Source organism: Lytechinus pictus, chromosome 7 (genome assembly GCF_037042905.1).
Source record: "Lytechinus pictus isolate F3 Inbred chromosome 7, Lp3.0, whole genome shotgun sequence".
Taxonomy (NCBI): domain Eukaryota; kingdom Metazoa; phylum Echinodermata; class Echinoidea; order Temnopleuroida; family Toxopneustidae; genus Lytechinus; species Lytechinus pictus.
Window position 1 is genome coordinate 3031025 of NC_087251.1, and position 17776 is coordinate 3048800.

At 34.2% G+C, this 17776-nt stretch overlaps 1 protein-coding gene across 3 annotated transcripts in view; it reads right to left on the reverse strand.

Moving 5' to 3' along the window:
• LOC129264063 (fibropellin-1-like) overlaps positions 1-15029 on the reverse strand; it is a 28885-nt gene extending 13856 nt beyond the window's left edge. Inside the window, exons 1-15 of one of the 3 annotated variants that reach the window (XM_064101623.1) lie at positions 14568-15029; positions 14032-14114; positions 11064-11201; positions 10475-10621; positions 9915-10049; positions 9394-9516; positions 8202-8330; positions 7769-7900; positions 6960-7094; positions 6533-6676; positions 4424-4546; positions 3975-4091; positions 3444-3557; positions 2356-2505; positions 1742-1876 (exon numbers count right to left, since the gene is read on the reverse strand). In XM_064101623.1, coding sequence (XP_063957693.1) covers positions 1742-1876; positions 2356-2505; positions 3444-3557; positions 3975-4091; positions 4424-4546; positions 6533-6676; positions 6960-7094; positions 7769-7900; positions 8202-8330; positions 9394-9516; positions 9915-10049; positions 10475-10621; positions 11064-11201; positions 14032-14098 — 1789 coding nt within the window. In that variant the 5' untranslated portion in view covers positions 14099-14114; positions 14568-15029. Of the gene's footprint in view, positions 1-1741; positions 1877-2355; positions 2506-3443; positions 3558-3974; positions 4092-4423; positions 4550-6532; positions 6677-6959; positions 7095-7768; positions 7901-8201; positions 8331-9393; positions 9517-9914; positions 10050-10474; positions 10622-11063; positions 11202-14031; positions 14115-14567 lie in introns of all 3 variants that reach the window. The other 2 variants (XM_064101622.1, XM_064101621.1) reach the window with 2 other exon arrangements.
• Between the last annotated feature and the right edge of the window lie 2747 nt (positions 15030-17776).

A 17776-nucleotide genomic window follows, 5' to 3' on the forward strand; every position in this document is an offset into this window, starting at 1 on the left:
AGGCTCAAGGGGACCGCAACGCGACTATGCACGAGGGCTTTGCCCGAGGGCATGGTCTGGCCGATGCGGTACCCGCGAGCCGAATTGAAACAACCATGTCTCGAATATAAAATTAAAAGCAGTCCATATATATTTTATGAACCGAATTATTAAACATTAGATCTAACGTTAGGGGCTAGTCTATAAAATCTAGATCTAAAAGCCCTGGCCCCAAGCTAACGTTAGGACTTAGGTCTAGGCCCTTACTTAGCCCTGACCCTGAAGTTAGGTCTCAAAGTCGAATATCATAACTAAGCAGTTCCCGAGCAGTTCATACCGATAGGCCCTACTAGGCCTAGATCTTGATATTTTTAGGAACCAAATTACTAATTAGGTTCTGATTCTGAATAGGGTCTAGGCTAGATCTAACGTTCAGAAATAAATCACTATTAGAGTGTAATCTAACGTTAGATCTAGGCCTACAGTCGACTAAACCTACGTCCTAACGTTAGATCTAATAACTTCTAAGGCTAAGCTAACTAACGACAATTAACATTAGATCTACCCGTCATAACGTTGTCGTTTGTCATACCTAAGGCTAAGTAACGAGTAACGTTATGTTAACCTTAGAAAGTGCAGTGACCGTCTAATCTTTTCACCCGACTCACCTTTTGCGACTGCGAGCATGCATTTGAGCGGTCTGCGACAAGACTTGATGATTGATACATCCGTTATGTCCTTAATAAGTTAGTTTTCTTTTAAATAAATGCCATTTATTTTAACAGGAATTAACAAGCAAAAGTCAAAGATCGGCATCGTTCCATCGATATGTCAAATCCGTTGCGCGCACTTGCGCAATAAGCGCGTAAATGTGCGAATTGTCTAAAACTTTCGATCAAATCGCGCGGATATTTATGGTATCCGCAATCACCGCAGAAAGCAACATTTTGCATGCAATCAAATGGGGATCTCAGCCAAATTTTGCTATGCCCGTCGTTAAGGGGCGGGTCAGGGGGCAACGGGCAGAAATCTTGTTAACTATGCCCGTTGCCCTTGGTTACCACCTTAGTTTGTTGTTTTGAAGGCATGGTCGTTTACATGACCTCAGTTTTGACCAATCAGAGGAACGGATTGTTCGACATTCTTAAAGAGAGGTTTATAAACATAAATATATTTCACGAAGTAAAAAATGATAATTAAGAAAATTATGGTTGTCTACTTCCCTCATCCAATCCAATAAAAAAAATCCAATTATGGATTTATAAAGCCCAAATATCTGTTGCCTCGCCGAATACACTAATAAGACTAAAACGTTATAAATTGTTAGCAACTAACTTATAAAGCAACCTGAAAAAGGCTATTAATACTTTAATTTTCACTTTTAAGGCCTGATAGAAAGAAAAACGTATATTCAGTTTCGAAGCGGTATTATTTGTATAACTTTTTTTGTTCATTAGTAATTTTTTAACTATTTCATTTTTTGGGGGAGTGGCGCTCCAAACTCAAGATTTTTATACAAGCAATGGCTATCTAAACTTAATAGGCCATCATCAGATATCAAGATGGAGAGTTTATCTCTTTTGTGAAATATTTCTTTGTAGCCAGCCCTGCGCTTCATGATTATCGTATTGGCGAACAATTTCAAAATCTTCCAGTCACAGAAGTTAACAAAAATACTTAGTAATGAGGTTCTTGTGCCATTTTTGTGTCTGGGTAGTTTACTCACTACAGCGCTATGATAAAATGAAAGTGAACATCTTACGTGGAAGTTTGATACCACATGTGACTCCAGTAAAACCAAGAGGACATAAGCACATCGGGTAGAAATTACCCAATGAATCTGGCCCTTCAAGTACACACGTGCTCTCACCCTCACAAGGATTCGATTCACAGTCATCTGAAATCAATTCAAATATCAAGTAAAAAAGAACCATAATTTTATCGTCTAAATGCAGAAATGCTTATGGGATATGCATGTGTATCAGACTCAATTTTATTCAATTATAAAATAATAAGTAATTGTTCATTCCCTGCATAATAATGTCTTGCCCTTCGAAAAAACGAAACGCAATATCTGTAATACAACTACGACACTTGAGTGAGCTTCTGTTAATGAGTGTAATACAACAATGTCCACCTCTTTCTTATACATTTTTTTTCTTTGCTTCTTCCTCTTCTACATCATTTTCTTCTTTGCCGTCGTCATCATCATCTTCCTCTTCTTTCCACTTCTTTTTCTCCACTTCCATTTTCATTGATTATTTAGTTATTCATTCAATTTCGCAATAATCCAGTTACACCTGTATAAGCTCAGTTCATTACTTAACAAAAATAATTTTGTGTATTACTACTACAGGTAATGAAACATATAATTACATATTTGTGCAGCAGTTGTGGGTTGTGGAAGTAGTATTACTTCGCAAAGCCTCCCTCCATGTCCTGTAGCACATCTACATATGAAGTCAGTAGCATCGACGTTCCGCCAGCACACACCACCATTCTGGCACGGGGGTGGATAGCATGGATCTAAAAGAGAAGAAAAGTTGAACGAGAATGAGAGAGAGAGAGAGAGAGAGAGAGAGAGAGAGAGAGAGAGAGAGAGGGAGAGAGAAGGGGGGGGGGAACGGGGGAGGATGTGAAGTGTGGGAGGATGGATTTTAGTCGATTTGAATAATTTCAATGGATGAAACGATTGTATCTTTAAAAGCATTTAAAGCTTCACTCAAACGATCACAAAAATAACACAGTACGACAATACGCCAGACGGTGGCCTGTACTTATAGAGAAGAAGAAGAAGAACATTAATTAAACTCAACATGCAGAGAGGGTCAATTATTACATGAAACAACATTGAAACAAGGATAAATCTTACGAAATATAATCAATATTGATAAAATCTTTTAATCAAAATATATCATATAGTTAATATGGGTATCGCAATTTCAACATGCATTATTTTGAGGGGAACTGCATTTACAAGCAATACTTTTCAATATATCTCTCAATTTACAAAGCTTTAACTTGACTTGAAAAAGGCAAATCCATATCGTATGCTACTATAGTTTACACAAAATGTTTTAATGTATAACATCGTAATGCCGAATACCTTCCTTTCATCATTGTACGTCCACCGTTTTCGGTATTTTTTTAATTCAAAGGGTATCAATTATGACAACGGAAATGAAACAAGAAACAAAATCTATAATAAAGCCAATCTGAAATTAAATGCAATCAGTATGGTCTCTGCATTTACTTCACACCATTTTTCTCTCAAGTCACATTTCTATGTCCCAAAAGTATCTAGGCTTATATGATTATAGCAAAACGGTTAACGTTGAAGTTTATTAAGATTTGTATGCATGATAAAGTAGTTTATGGAATTAAAAATGTCGTTTAAAACATAATAACTTTTTAAAGAAAAATTTCGAACATAATTTGTTCCTTCAAAATAAATAGATGCTCACCTGTTGATTCGCATCGTTGACCGAGGAATCCCTGGGCACACTCGCAAACCTGGACATTCGTATCGAATGTACAAGTACCACCATTTAAACAAGGATCTGATAAACATGATGGCTCTATAATGTTACATATGGAAATAATATGAAAAAAATTAATGTGCAACGATGTTTTAGAGGTAAAGATAACGGTTTGTGGTAATAAGCACCCGGACCGTGTAATGCTACAACTACAACAACAACTACTACTACTACTACTGCTGCTGCTGCTGCTGCTGCTGCTATAACTACTACTACCACCACCATCACTACTAACATGACTACTACTACTTTTACTACTTCTATTAAGTTACTGGAAAGTCGTAGCCGTGCTAAACCCAAAGCATTTTGGTGGTCGTGGAAATTGTCCAACAGTTTCTCTAAGGTATGGCATCGTGCTTTAAAAGTACATACAATAACGAAAAATAGAGGTCGGGTATATAAACTCTAAAACGCAATATCTCAACATACATTATTCTTATTGAAAGCTATACTTACCATTCATCTCGCAGTACTGACCAGTAAATGAGGGTAAACATTGACATATAAATGAATCTTTCTGAGAGCTGATGAAACACTGTCCGCCATTGAAACAAGGGTTAGATGAACACGGATCTGATTGAGAGGATTAAGTGTAAATACTTAAGGTTGTCATTAGAACATTGGCTAAACATATTATACATCCGTATGTTGATATTTATAGTATTTGATTACACACCATAAAAGACGAAATGATAGAAGAAAATATACTTATATTAAGAAACAGCGACCAACGACATTTCTTACCTAGGGTATCATAACTTGGGTAAAAATTGAAATTAAAGTGTAGTCAGAATTGACAATTTAATTGAAATTATATTCCACCTGTTTTCTGCATAAATCCAGTAAAAGTTTTGTTATTTGCTCTGTGTATTACATGATAATGAGCTTCAACGTTAGTAACTTACCAATAAGTTCACAACGAGACCCTACGAAACCATCTCTACATTCACAACTGTAGATTGTACTGATAGCGATGCAAGATGCACCGTTGAAACAAGGATTTGATGAACATGCATCATAACGTAGCACTGCTGTGTAAACATAACGAAATAAAACCAAATTTGTCATGGTGGAATAAAAAAATCAAAATACAAGAATCAAACCTAAGAAACTAGAAAATACAGGGTAATGGGATGAAAGAAAAATATAAAATTGACTCGTGTGTTATATCAACTACCAAAACCTACAAGGACAGTAAAAGGAAAGTATGCATAGTATGGACACAAGTGATTAGGATCGAAATATTATTCAAAATTTGCGAAGTGTTAGAAATACACTAAGTATCATGATTTCGATATGTTTCATTTACGAAATATACCACTGGGTGTAGAACTCAACTGTTTGTTGTTTATGTTTGTTTCTGTTTATGGTAACTCCCGTAGGAACTTGGCACGACAGCACTTTTGCTGCTAAACGCTAAGCTGGTATATAAAACATTTTATAGGAAACATTTTTACGTCTATAGGTTAATCAGTCATAGTTGCTGACCTTATAGACGACAGATATTACTCTCGGGCCTTTTTATCAAAGTGGAGACAATGGCAGAGTGAGAATTCGAACTCACAACCTTGCAATTATGAGTCCAATGCTCTAACCACTGGACCACACGACCCGTGAATTAACTATGAATAAACAAAAAAAAATCTAATATAAAATTTAATATATTCATCTTTACCCGACTATTCTAATTCTTACATTCCTGGTTGCAGTTCCTGGTTGCAGATTTCATATCGATGTATTAAGGAAGTAACGTCGCACAGTGGGCCAGAATTGGTTGTAAGTGCGCCAAAAATATATTTCGAGTTATATTTTTACTTTAACATGTTGATTAAGGGTAATTTTGGGCGTAGAATCGACTGAACATAATTTAAAGCCGATGTGACGTCACCTTGATACCAAATTTTGATTGGCTACTTAAAACCTATCTGTGAAAAGACAAATTACGCTAAACAATGTGTAGTATATAAACTTTGTGTTATGTGCTACTGTCAGATTGACAAGAGTGAATGTTGGTTTATGCTTCTCACATGCCTAAAAAGTGTGTATGAGATTCCAAAAATAATTTTATGGCATCAAAATGATCATTAATTAGATTTATAAAATCTGAAATATATTCCGTGCTTTATCAAGGTGTGTTGACTTGTGTAAAACGCAGAGTATAAATGTATCACTATGTAGAGGGTTTTTTGCTGAAATTATTCTAGAAGTAAGTTTTATCTTTGGAAGAGTTGTGGGTATAGCCCTTATTTGCGTTAGCGACCTTTATTTTGTTTACATTATGCCCGGAATTCATGTCATTTTCATGGCATGGAAGGGGAATCGTCCTCGCTGTGCAAAAGCTAACGGCAATGTACACCCGTACGGTGCGCTACGACGACTGCGCGGTATAAACATGACCGTTTTTTAACAGGTTTTTGGGGTGTTGTGTCAAGTAAAATCGGCTCTAACATGAAAACGGGCAAAAACGGGCAGCTCAAATTGGTATCGACTTAAAGCTTAGACATCGGGAAAAATGATGCTTATAGAATTAAGACGGAAATCCACGGAAATCTAAAAGTTTCTAATGTAAATGCAAAAAACATGGATTTTCAGCCTATTTCGAGGAATAATCATCCTATAAACCTCCTGAAAGATGTCTTTTATCTACTTTGAACCCTTTCACACGAAAGAGGAATATATCAGGATTATGTGGGAGCCATTTCAGATTCCTACATGAAAAACCTCATGTAAAATGGCCTGTTTTTCAACTAGGTTGTCATATACGTGACATTTCGCAAAATGTCACATTTTACGATTTGAGGTAGGAAATTAACAACCTTTATGCAAATTCTGGAATGAAATATTTTGCCGAAGTATTCTTCAAAGTGTTGTCTTTCAGCTGGGCATAACAAAAATTAAAAATCTGAAATTGCCCAAAATGACTTTTGGCGCACTTTTGTTTCGCCCCGGCCCACTGTGCGTCGTTAATGTGTAATTTAATATATTCATCTTTACCCGAATATTCTTATTCTTACATTCCTGGTTGCAGTTGAGTCCAGTCCAGCCAATTTCACAGGTGCACCAATAAACTGCATTTTGGTCTTCAAACAATGGATCAATGACGTCACGAACGGTGGTACAGGTTGCTCCATTAAGACAAGGGTTGGACAGGCAGGGATCTAAGTGTACCGTATAAAACGTGCAATCGGGTGAAATTAAAGAGCGTAATCGGAGTGCAATTATCGATCAAAGAGCGTGAGCAAAGAGTGCAATCAAATAATGAATAAAACTATAGTAACCAAGAGTGTAATCAAACAGTGCAATAGAAGGTTTCATTGGATGTAGGCCTACAAAATGAATCATAAATGAAAAAAGTGGATACATTCATTTACAGGGGAGAGGAGCGAGTTTTCAACCCCGTTATTTTCTGGTGACACCCCTCCCCTCTGTAAACTTCCTTACCTGGTTCAGAGCAGGTTGTACCAGTAAAGGTAGAAGGGCATTCACACCAGAAGCCTTGAACCATATCTTCATTACCACCGGGTGCAATCAGTGTACAAGTACCACCATTCATACATGGGTTCGAATAACACGGATCTGTAAGGGGGCAAACAATGGAAGCGACGCTTATCAGATGTATTCAATTCTTTTTTTCAAGCTCAGCATGTTTAGCGAAGCCGGAAATAAGCAAATTCACAGTTAGCTTATGATAAATTGTTCTCGAAAAACCTTTCCCATTTTCACTAGGATGACTCCTAACCCTTTCAAGTGAAAAAGTTTTGTAAGCTTTCTCGACAGAGGATCTTGTGGTATTCCAATTTTAAGAAAGAAAGACACGGTATAGACTAGGTGAAAAGAATCATACGTCAGTCTGGAAATCGTTTGTTTTATTGTCTGATTTCTTACTCATTGACAATTATTTGGGCTACTGGTAAATAGCAATGATTATGAACTCGTATACACATCAGTTTGGATGTGACGCACATGTTTTGGAAGGTATACATGAATAATAATCAAATCACAAAATCTTATGTCAGTAAATTAAAAAACCACCTTGATGGTTTGTCTCAAATGAAATTGCTCGTGCGCAGTTACAACTGAGAAAATGTCTCTTAGAGCTTTGTGAATTGATTAACTCTTGGTCGTATTCCCATGTTTCATTTATTTCTTGAGTCGAGGTATATCATGCCCCGCTCTATTTCATATCATGATCACGGTTATCAATACGTTTATTCTACCTTCATCTCTGTCAATTTATTTGCAATACTCACCAATATTTTGACAATTGGTACCCACATAACCAAGACAGGAGCAAAAGTACGGTGTTAAGTTTTGGTTGAATTCAGTCTGCATCAACTGGAAACACCGTCCCCCATTTTGACATGGGCTGGGATTACACGGGTCTGTATGTAGAGTTGAAATAACATTTAATGTGATGTGATTAATATTAAAAATAGAGTATATAATAAACCACAATAATAACGATGCATCTTATCACATTAATGAACTACTTTTACATTGGTGCAAATCACATCATCATCATTAATGGTCAAAAGAAATTGATTTAAACGTGCACATCAGGTATCATGCCCCACATCTGTATCAACGTCAAATAATGATTCTAAATATTAATCATTAATCGCAAATAATAAAGAAAAATATTACACAAATTCATCACTCAACATAATTGAAAGGAATCCTTACTTGATTGGTAAGCTTCTGTACAGTTTATTCCGTAGTACTCTGAAGTGCAAATACAAATGTAACCCAGTGAAGCAAAGGCTTCCTCCCGACAAGTCCCTCCATTCAAACAAGGCTTTTTAACACATGGACCTTATTGAAGCAGGATAAACATAATAAAATTGAGAGAACAAATATCAGTCACGTAGCAAACATACCAACTATATATTACTACTACTACTACTACTACTACTACTACTATTACTACTACCAATACTACTACTACTTTTCCCTCTACTACTACTACTACTACCAATACTACTACTACTTTTCCCTCTACTACTATTCATACTACTGTTACTACTACTACTACTACTTCTACTACTACTATTACTACTTCTGTTACTACTACTACTACTACTACTACTACTACTTCTTCTTCTTCTTCTTCTACTACTACTGCTACTACTACTATCACTATTATACTACTACTACTTCTACTACTACTACTACTACTACTACTACTACTACTACTACTACTACTACTTTTACTACTACTACTACTACTACTACTACTACTACTACTACTACTACTACTACTACTACTGCTATACTTCTACTACGTCTACTACTACCACACTACTACTGCTGGTGTTACTACTACTACTACTACTAATACTACTACTACTACTACCACTATACTTCTACTACGTCTACTACTACCACACTACTAATACTGGTGTTACTACTACTACTACTACTACTACTACTACTACTACTATACTACTACTACCACTAAAACTACCGCTACCACTACTACTCAATTTCTTCTACTATAAAAATACTCAACTACTGCTACTACTACTACTACTACTTCTACAACTGCTACTGCTACAACTACTACTACTACTAGTATTACTTAACTACGCTTCCTACTCCTACAATCAACACCACCACCAACAACGAAAGGCATATCCATGTGTTTGCCACTTTTATTTCAGTATCATATTATAAGCCTAAACATGTTTCTCTGATTCATCTCGTGGCGTGGAAAAGTAAAGTGACGTATTTATACATAATTGTGTTTGATTTATTTATCTTTCAATTTTCCTTTGTGTAATATAGAAGCAACATAATTCGCACTTTTATGTATTGTTTTTGTCATCATTATTTTATGAACATCTGAAGTGTAACAAAGTCATCCACTCCTGCGTACCTTCTACTTCACAATGGCGACCACTATAACCCGATGTACATTCGCAGTAGTAATCCTGGGTTTCATACTGATTCATACACTGTGCTCCATTCAAGCATGGTGAACTACCACAGCCGTTGTATTCTAATCAAGGAAAAATAAACAATTACAAAGTAATTTTGAGACCTTGTTATCAGTGCTCGAAGTTATGAAAATACCGACGAAAGGCATATTTCAATTAACTTAATGAAAATATGAACCGGATGTAGGCCTACGGTACTCACACACTTGGCACCATTATAAATAGGAGGAAATAAATAATAAAACGTAATTGTCCTCATCTTCAAATGAATCATAATAAAAGATTGTTAATATCTTCAATATCTTTCTTAATTTACATATTTCCAAACATCAAAATTTCTATATTTGATCTCTTGTCATGGATTCCAGTAAAAAGGTCATAAAAATAGAAATTGCAAGCTGTGTGTTATTCCTTTCGCCTTTCGAAACAAATTTTCAAATTTGATAAAGGCTTGGCATACCTCCGGATAGACTCAGTTCGCAGTTATTCCCTGTATATCCATGGTTACATTGACATGTATAACCTTTAAATTCAAATGGACTTGGGTCACACCTTCCATTGTCTCCACAAGGATTCGGGTCACAGTCTCCTTTTCCTAGAAAGGAACAAAGCATAAGTGTCATGAAAGTTGCGTTTCGAGATATTTTTATCCAACTGAAATACAATTGTTATCTTAAACAGTCACTACATTGTTACCAATAATTGCTACTGGCTTAGTGAAAAAAATGTTTGTATAGTGAAAATCATTGTATTTCATTTTTAACATCATAAAATTGACTTACTTGTGCAGAGTTAATTGATTTTGAAACTATTGTTATTTTACTTCACTACAATTCACAAATTTTCCTGGAAATAATTATTCGTATACAAAACTCAACTTCCTCATTTCTGGACGAGCCAGGTTGGAGAATGAAATTGTATTTTTACATGGCGTCACTAATCACCATTGAAACCACTTATAATTACATGTATTCTGAAAAAAAATAAGGATTTTGCATAAAGATGATAAAATTTACTCACCAGTGTCCAGTCTGTCACAGGTATAACCTATATATCCCGGTGCACACTGGCAGATAGCTGTCATGGACAGGGGATTAGCATGATTAACACAAGTGGCGCCATTCATACATGGACCGCTGGAACATGGAGTATTGGCGGGAAAGGGTGCTGCATGAAATAAACAAGTTTATTCGTGCAGAAGATAAGCAATATCGTTGATTGACAACTGACTATCTATTATAAATCAATGTAATTATGAGTCGTATGTATATACATAACAAAAAACAAACAAAAAAAAACTATAAACATTGATGGACTCTTTGGCAAGATAAGATTGCGTCTTGTCTCTTATCGCTCAAAAATACCAATTGTCAATTGACAATGAATAAATAACAATTCATCAAAAAACAAAGTTGCGTTTATATATATAAATATATATATATATTATATATATATATATTAGTGTCTTAGTCTGCCTTCACGCAAATACATTTTATTCGTCTGAAATCATTATTACAAGTAACTTTAACTTCTAACATACCCATCTTTTATAGTCATGACGTAGGTAAGATAAGTTGGTTTGATTAAATGAATTAAAGATGTCGCTTACGAGATAATTCCGTCGATGTGTCACATAAAAAGCCATTGAAATTTTGAGGACATATACACATGAAAGCATTGCTGGCGGATGAATCGGAAGCAAGGAAACATGTCCCTCCATTCTTGCAAGGGTTATTGGTACAAGCATCTGCATTCACGTGGGTTAGATGAGAAAATAGAATACCTCTAAAAACACGATTTACAAACATGAAAAAGGCATTCCATCAATACTCGATGCAGTAAACATTATAAAATATGGCATTTTGAATGCTTGTCTCACAAAACTGATATGCACAACACGGTTTTAACAGTTTACGCATAATGAGGGAACTGTTTCCGTGATATATCAAATCTAATTTTCCTTCCAATAATCTAAATATGGTTTGGCATATAAAATTGCAATTTATGTTATTTATTTAATCTAATCGACAATATGTTATTTAAATCTAAGAAAAAATTGAAATTCTATGTCAAAATTATAATGGAGAAAAAGATATATTTGAGTGCATCAGTTTTGTAAAACGAAGAAAAGCTTCAAGATGTCATAACTTTTTGATCTTCCAGTCGGTTTGGCAACACTTTTAGTGTTTAGCTTGTTCGTTTCCCTTCGCTTGAGGGTTGATATTGACATAAAAAAATAGATAATTGATGACAATATTGTCACTAAAAATAACTAACAATAAAATTGTGTAGACAAAGCAAACGTTCATACTATTTTGTTCATTTTTCTTTTCAAGTCATGTTTTATTCCTGTTCTAGTATTGATTGCGGGTAAAAAAAAAAACAAGTTTACTATACCGTGTGAGTAAAAGAAAAACAAAACTTGACACCCCACAAAATTATATATGGCCTGAAACAGTACCTTCTCTTAAATAATTCGATATCATATTCATATGGTATGTCTTCACGGTTGGATAATCAGGACGTATTTTTATTTTTTTTACTGTGATGTGTAAAATTCGATTTGCGCCAAATAAAGCATGGCTGCAAATGAATGAATCCAGATGCCAATGATGTCATTATCCCACACCTGAGTAAATAAACATATTTGCGATTTTCTTTTCAATGAAATTTACTTGAGCATTGATTAAAAGGTGTTAGTTAAACAATTCTATTGTCAAGTACTGAAAATGTGTTTTACAATGTATTTTAATGCAATCATTGTAGGACTATGATATCATTTACATCTGTATTCATTAATTGCAGTCATGCCTTAATTTGGCGCAATTGAAATTTTTTATCAAAAGATATTCTTACCGTCCATATATGTATGATTTTGTGTTCATGACAGATCTTTTTCTTAAATTGGGGATTAATGAGGTGTCAAGTTTATTTTTTTTACTTACACGGTAGATCACTGAATGAAAATGAAAATGAAATTCATGCTCATGGCGAGCAAGATTTCAATTTCAATATCCGATTTATATTTCATTTCAGTCCAGTTTTCTTCCACACTAACAGCAAAGTTGATACAGTTTGCACATCTCAAAACCATTATGAAAAAGGTAAAATTTAAATTACACTGAATATAACAACACAATCATTCCTAAAAGCAGTTGAATAATTGATGATCATTGTAATTTAAAAGCTGTCATGTGGAGAAAACATCGTGAAAGCGAAGCTTGTGATACATTGTTGATGATTTAAACTAAAATATAAAGAATGATATAAAATTATACACTATACAAAACAACGCGGAACAGGAAAACACGTAGGACAGACAAAAGTATTCTGCAATAAAGTTTTTAGATTAATAGGGTCAGGCTATATAGCTTTGTCTACTATTTTTTTAACATCGCTTCTATATCCCCACATACGATTTAAAGAATGAACTAGAAAATATTTGACTTGTTTTGATAACCTTTTTTTTTTCTCGAGAAATTAATAAACTGGCTCATGCTCTTCAAAGTAACAGAAATAAATTACAAACGGGGAAATAACAAGAAAATAATAGATTGTTAGTCATTGTTACCAATGACGTATACTTTATTGTCAATCATACTTTTGTTAAATTATGTCATGCTTGGGTAAACTGTATTTATATAGATAACAATCCGCGATAGGATGCATATAAATTATAATATAGAGATGAAATATCATATAATGCAATAATTTTGTTTTGAATAATTCACTTTTCCCCCCACATTTGTCTCTTCTTCACCTTCTATTTCTTCTCTACATATACTATTCATTTTTATCTGATTATCTCGTTGCAATAATTATTATTTCAAGCATGCTTAAAGTGCGTTGTGTGGTTGTTGATGATTTTTTTTTTTACAACATATACGTTTTACAATTTTGTAAATTTGTCAATATATTGTTAGTATCAATTAACGAAATACAAAAGATAAACAATGACTATTATACATAACTTTAACTATAAAAAGATGAAACGTGCTCTTTCATTTTTATGAGAGCAATATGAAAAACATGAATTATTAGAAAAATGCGGAAGATCATTATCTAAATCGAATGCCACAAAAGCAAGTAAGAAACAGCACAAGGTCGCGCAATAAAAGAGAAAAATGTTTCAACTGCGGGTGGAAAAAAGAGAAACACCGGAGAAGGAGAATGAATGACGAAGAAGAGAAGATAAATTCAGGAAAGTCAAGAACAGTAAAGTTTTATTTATTTATTTATTTTTATACCCCCCCCCCCCAAAAAAAGTCTTTTTTCTATGTGAAGGGTGTTTTTCATTATTTTTAAGAGTCTTTAGAAATGTAATTGATTTTGAAAGATTTCGGAACATCGTGATAACAAAAATCATATAGCTACACGCACATGCAAACGCATATATATGAAACAAGAACAAATAGAGTCCTATATCCTCCCCCAAAAAAACTATCTGATGTAATATATATATATATTCTAGTGAATAAAGAACTTGTTGGCATTGCAAACTTGCATTACCCGTGAAAATCATTTGTTTTGCATTTCTGATATATAAATATATATATTCATCCTTAAGTTACACTTACCTTGTGTCTTGCAGTAGCTGAATATTGGCAGCAGTACTACCATCATTGCATATACACATTGCATCATGAAACTTGTACCTTTGCTGTTTAGATTGAGAAGAAGAAATTATAAAGAATCGTATGAATTACGGTTTAAAAAAAACCATAAGTATATATACAGTATAGAGCTCACAAATATATTAAATAATAGCTATGTTGTTTTGTATTTGAAGACTTATATCAAGCAGCCCATATTCTTTCAATTAATTCTGAGAATTTTGTAGGAATTTAGCGCTGAGATCAGTTTTTACACACTTTATTTTTGAACTACTTTATGTATGTTATATCATTCATAGTTTTGCACAGTGTTTCAAATAAAGCTATAGGTCGTGTAATAATTTTATAACAAAAGTCATGTCTTCGGGTATAATTTTCTTCTCTAACTAAATCAGCAAACTTATATAAACATGTATGATTGATATTGTTGACTTTGTTGTATATATATGTGAAATCTAAAATATATGAACACATTTGATTTCAGAAGTCATATTACCTACCCCACAAAGATTCGAGAATCCACTCCTTTTCTATTACGTTCAATCAAAAAGTAATTATCGTCTTTCTCAGCTGGATGTGAATAGCCAATCTTTGAGCCAGGATGCGATATCTCTCAGTAATTGATGATTTGAAATAATATTTATCAACGAATAATATTGGATCACTTCTATGTTACCTCGTATCAATCATGCATGATCTTCTCACATGTCACAGCTATACACAATGCAAGAACGTTTGTTTCCAATCACTTCCAGGATTTATTTTAAGGAAAGATTGATGGGGCCTTCGCAAGTCTTGCCTCTTCTCACGGCCCATCAACTTCTTCAAACAGACGGCATTGGAAAACATGCAAAATAAAAGAAGTAAAACAGAACGGGACCGTTGACTTTGTGAAGAGGGAAATTTCTTGGGTTGGGCGAACATAAAACTTTGTATGAAATATTTTGATAAGCAACCTATTTGTTCTGTGAAGTCTGTTTTGGTTTTGAGTAGGGAACAATTATATCACACCTTCCGACCTCCGATGAGGTGTCAGGGTCACCTTGCCTTGCAAGCTACGTTCTTTTAGTTCCATTTTAGGATGATTCCGTCATTCATGGAAATGAATATTTTTTTTACCATTGTTCGAATTTCCACATGTAATTATTTATTTTGTATGAAGATCGTCATAAAGAGAAAATCATCATATTGCTCTCTTGGGCCTTGCTTCTTAAGTGTATCACTTGCTTTGTTTCATAATAACTCGCAGGTTTATTTCCAATTCGTCCAATGTCAATTCGTCCAATTGCCAACTCGTCTACTATCATTTGGTCTACTATCAGTTCCTCCACTCACCACATGGTCTACTTTCATTTAGTCTAATGCCATTCCGTCTGATAACCAGTTGGTCCAATAGCCATTTAGTGCATCTACCATTTGGTCTAATTGGACTAAGTGTTAAATTGTGCAAAATGAATGAAAATGAAATGGATATTAGACCGACTGATTATGGGACGAAATGGTCATAGACGAAATGATGATTAGACGAAGTGATGATTGGACCAAATGGATAATGGAACAAACGGTTGTTAGACGAAATGTTGATGGACTAATGGCATTAGACTAAATGAAAGTGGACGAGTTGGCATGCAGTAGACGAATTGGCAATTTACCAACTTTTGAGGCGACTTTTGAATGCAGAGCATGTAGATGCCTCCTTAATGGAAGAAGGGATCGTATTCCAAAGTTTAGGGGCCGAATGACAAAAGTATCTCTCCCCATAGAACTTGGTCTGAACAACTGGACACTTAAGCATAAGTATTACGCTTCAACCAAAATTAATGTAAATATGGATAAGGAAATACATATATATATATGTATATATATATATATATATATATATATATATATATATATATATATATATATATATATATATATATATATAACGATATTACGTTCATCGTGTTGGACATAGAAGATATTAATGAGGCAAAGTGGTAATGCATTGTACTTAGTTCCAACAGTTTATTTTGAATTCCAAATTTTCGACGTTAAACATACGTCTTCTTCAGGGATAAAGCTCACAGAGACAAGAACTGAAATAATAACATTCATGATTGTGGTAGTCATGGAACCGCGCACAAAACAGCATCACCATCATAATAATAATAAAAAAAAGCATATTGGAGGCGCAGGCTGTAAAAGTTATCGCGGGAGGATATCATTGTTACGTAACAATCACTTATTATGACGCCACCACAATCATGAAAATGCAAGAATAGAAAGGATAAAGGCTTATATATCAAGAAAATAAATTACGATAAAAGGAGGTGACAATGGCCTCCCAAATCACTCTATCTTGAAATCAACTGTTAATATGTATGGAGGAGAGTAGAGCAATAATAATGATAATAAACCTATGATAAATTCCTGAAATTATTAAAAAAAATTGTATTTGTCCAGCCAAGACAGATCCTTGTTTAGGCCATACCTGAAACTTCGGCTATGAATAATGGCTCGAAGTTCAGCGAGTTTCCTCTCTTCCGCGGATTTATAACCTCCTCCGAAAAGGACTATTTTGAGATCACTGAGTACAATGCATCACTATTTTGAGATCACTAAGTACAATGCATTACCACTTTGCCTCATTAATATATATATATATATATATATATATATATATATATATATATATAGTGTGAAAGAAATGGATGAAGAGAACAATGGTAGGCGTTCTCTTCATCCATTTCTTTCACACAATATTTAAATAAAAGAGTTGCCAAAGCTGTAGTACATGTATAACTTCACACATATATATATATATATATATATATATTGTGTGAAAGAAATGGATGAAGAGAACAATGGTAGGCGTAGCTTACCATTGTTCTCTTCATCCATTTCTTTCACACAATATTTAAATATAAAAGAGTTGCCAAAGCTGTAGTACATGTATAACTTCACACACACATATATATATAAACTCCTCAAAAAAGTTTGGAAATCTGAATTTGATCGATAATCCCTCCTCGGTTTTAGTAAATATCAATGTGTAATTAATATCAATGAATATATCATTTAATTTCTTTAAGATGATACCCTACATGATATGATTATGGTTCACATGGAGGTGCAATGCCTTGAAATGTGGGGCAAGGTCAAAATTCAAAAGTTGCAAAATGACACAATATTGAAAGCACTGTTCTTTTTCCCGTGGTGATGAGTGATTTTCTCAGCGGTTTCTTTTGACTTTGATCGATAATCCCTCCTCGGTTTTAGTAAATATCAATGGGTAATTAATAGATCATTTAATTCTCCTTAAAATTATACCCTACATGATTCACATGGAGGTGCAGTGCCTTGAAATGTGGGGCAAGGTCAAAATTCAAAAGTTGCAAAATGACACAATATTGAAAGTCACTGTTCTTTTTTTCCGTGGTGATGAGTAAGTTTCTTAGCGGTTTCTTTTAATTGTTTTCATGCACCTTAACATCAACATTAACATGGAATCAAACATACCTCTGCACGAGCAAACACATAACAAACAAACATGCATGGGTATTTCAAACCACGGCTCAAACCATGTTATCTCACAGAACCATCGCTACATAAACCACAACAAAACATAAAAAATGAAGAAGCAGGGGCTTGATTTGAATGGATTTTCATCTCTATTGACACAGACAAAAGAATCATGTTCTGTATTGACCCTTCATTACTATTTCTG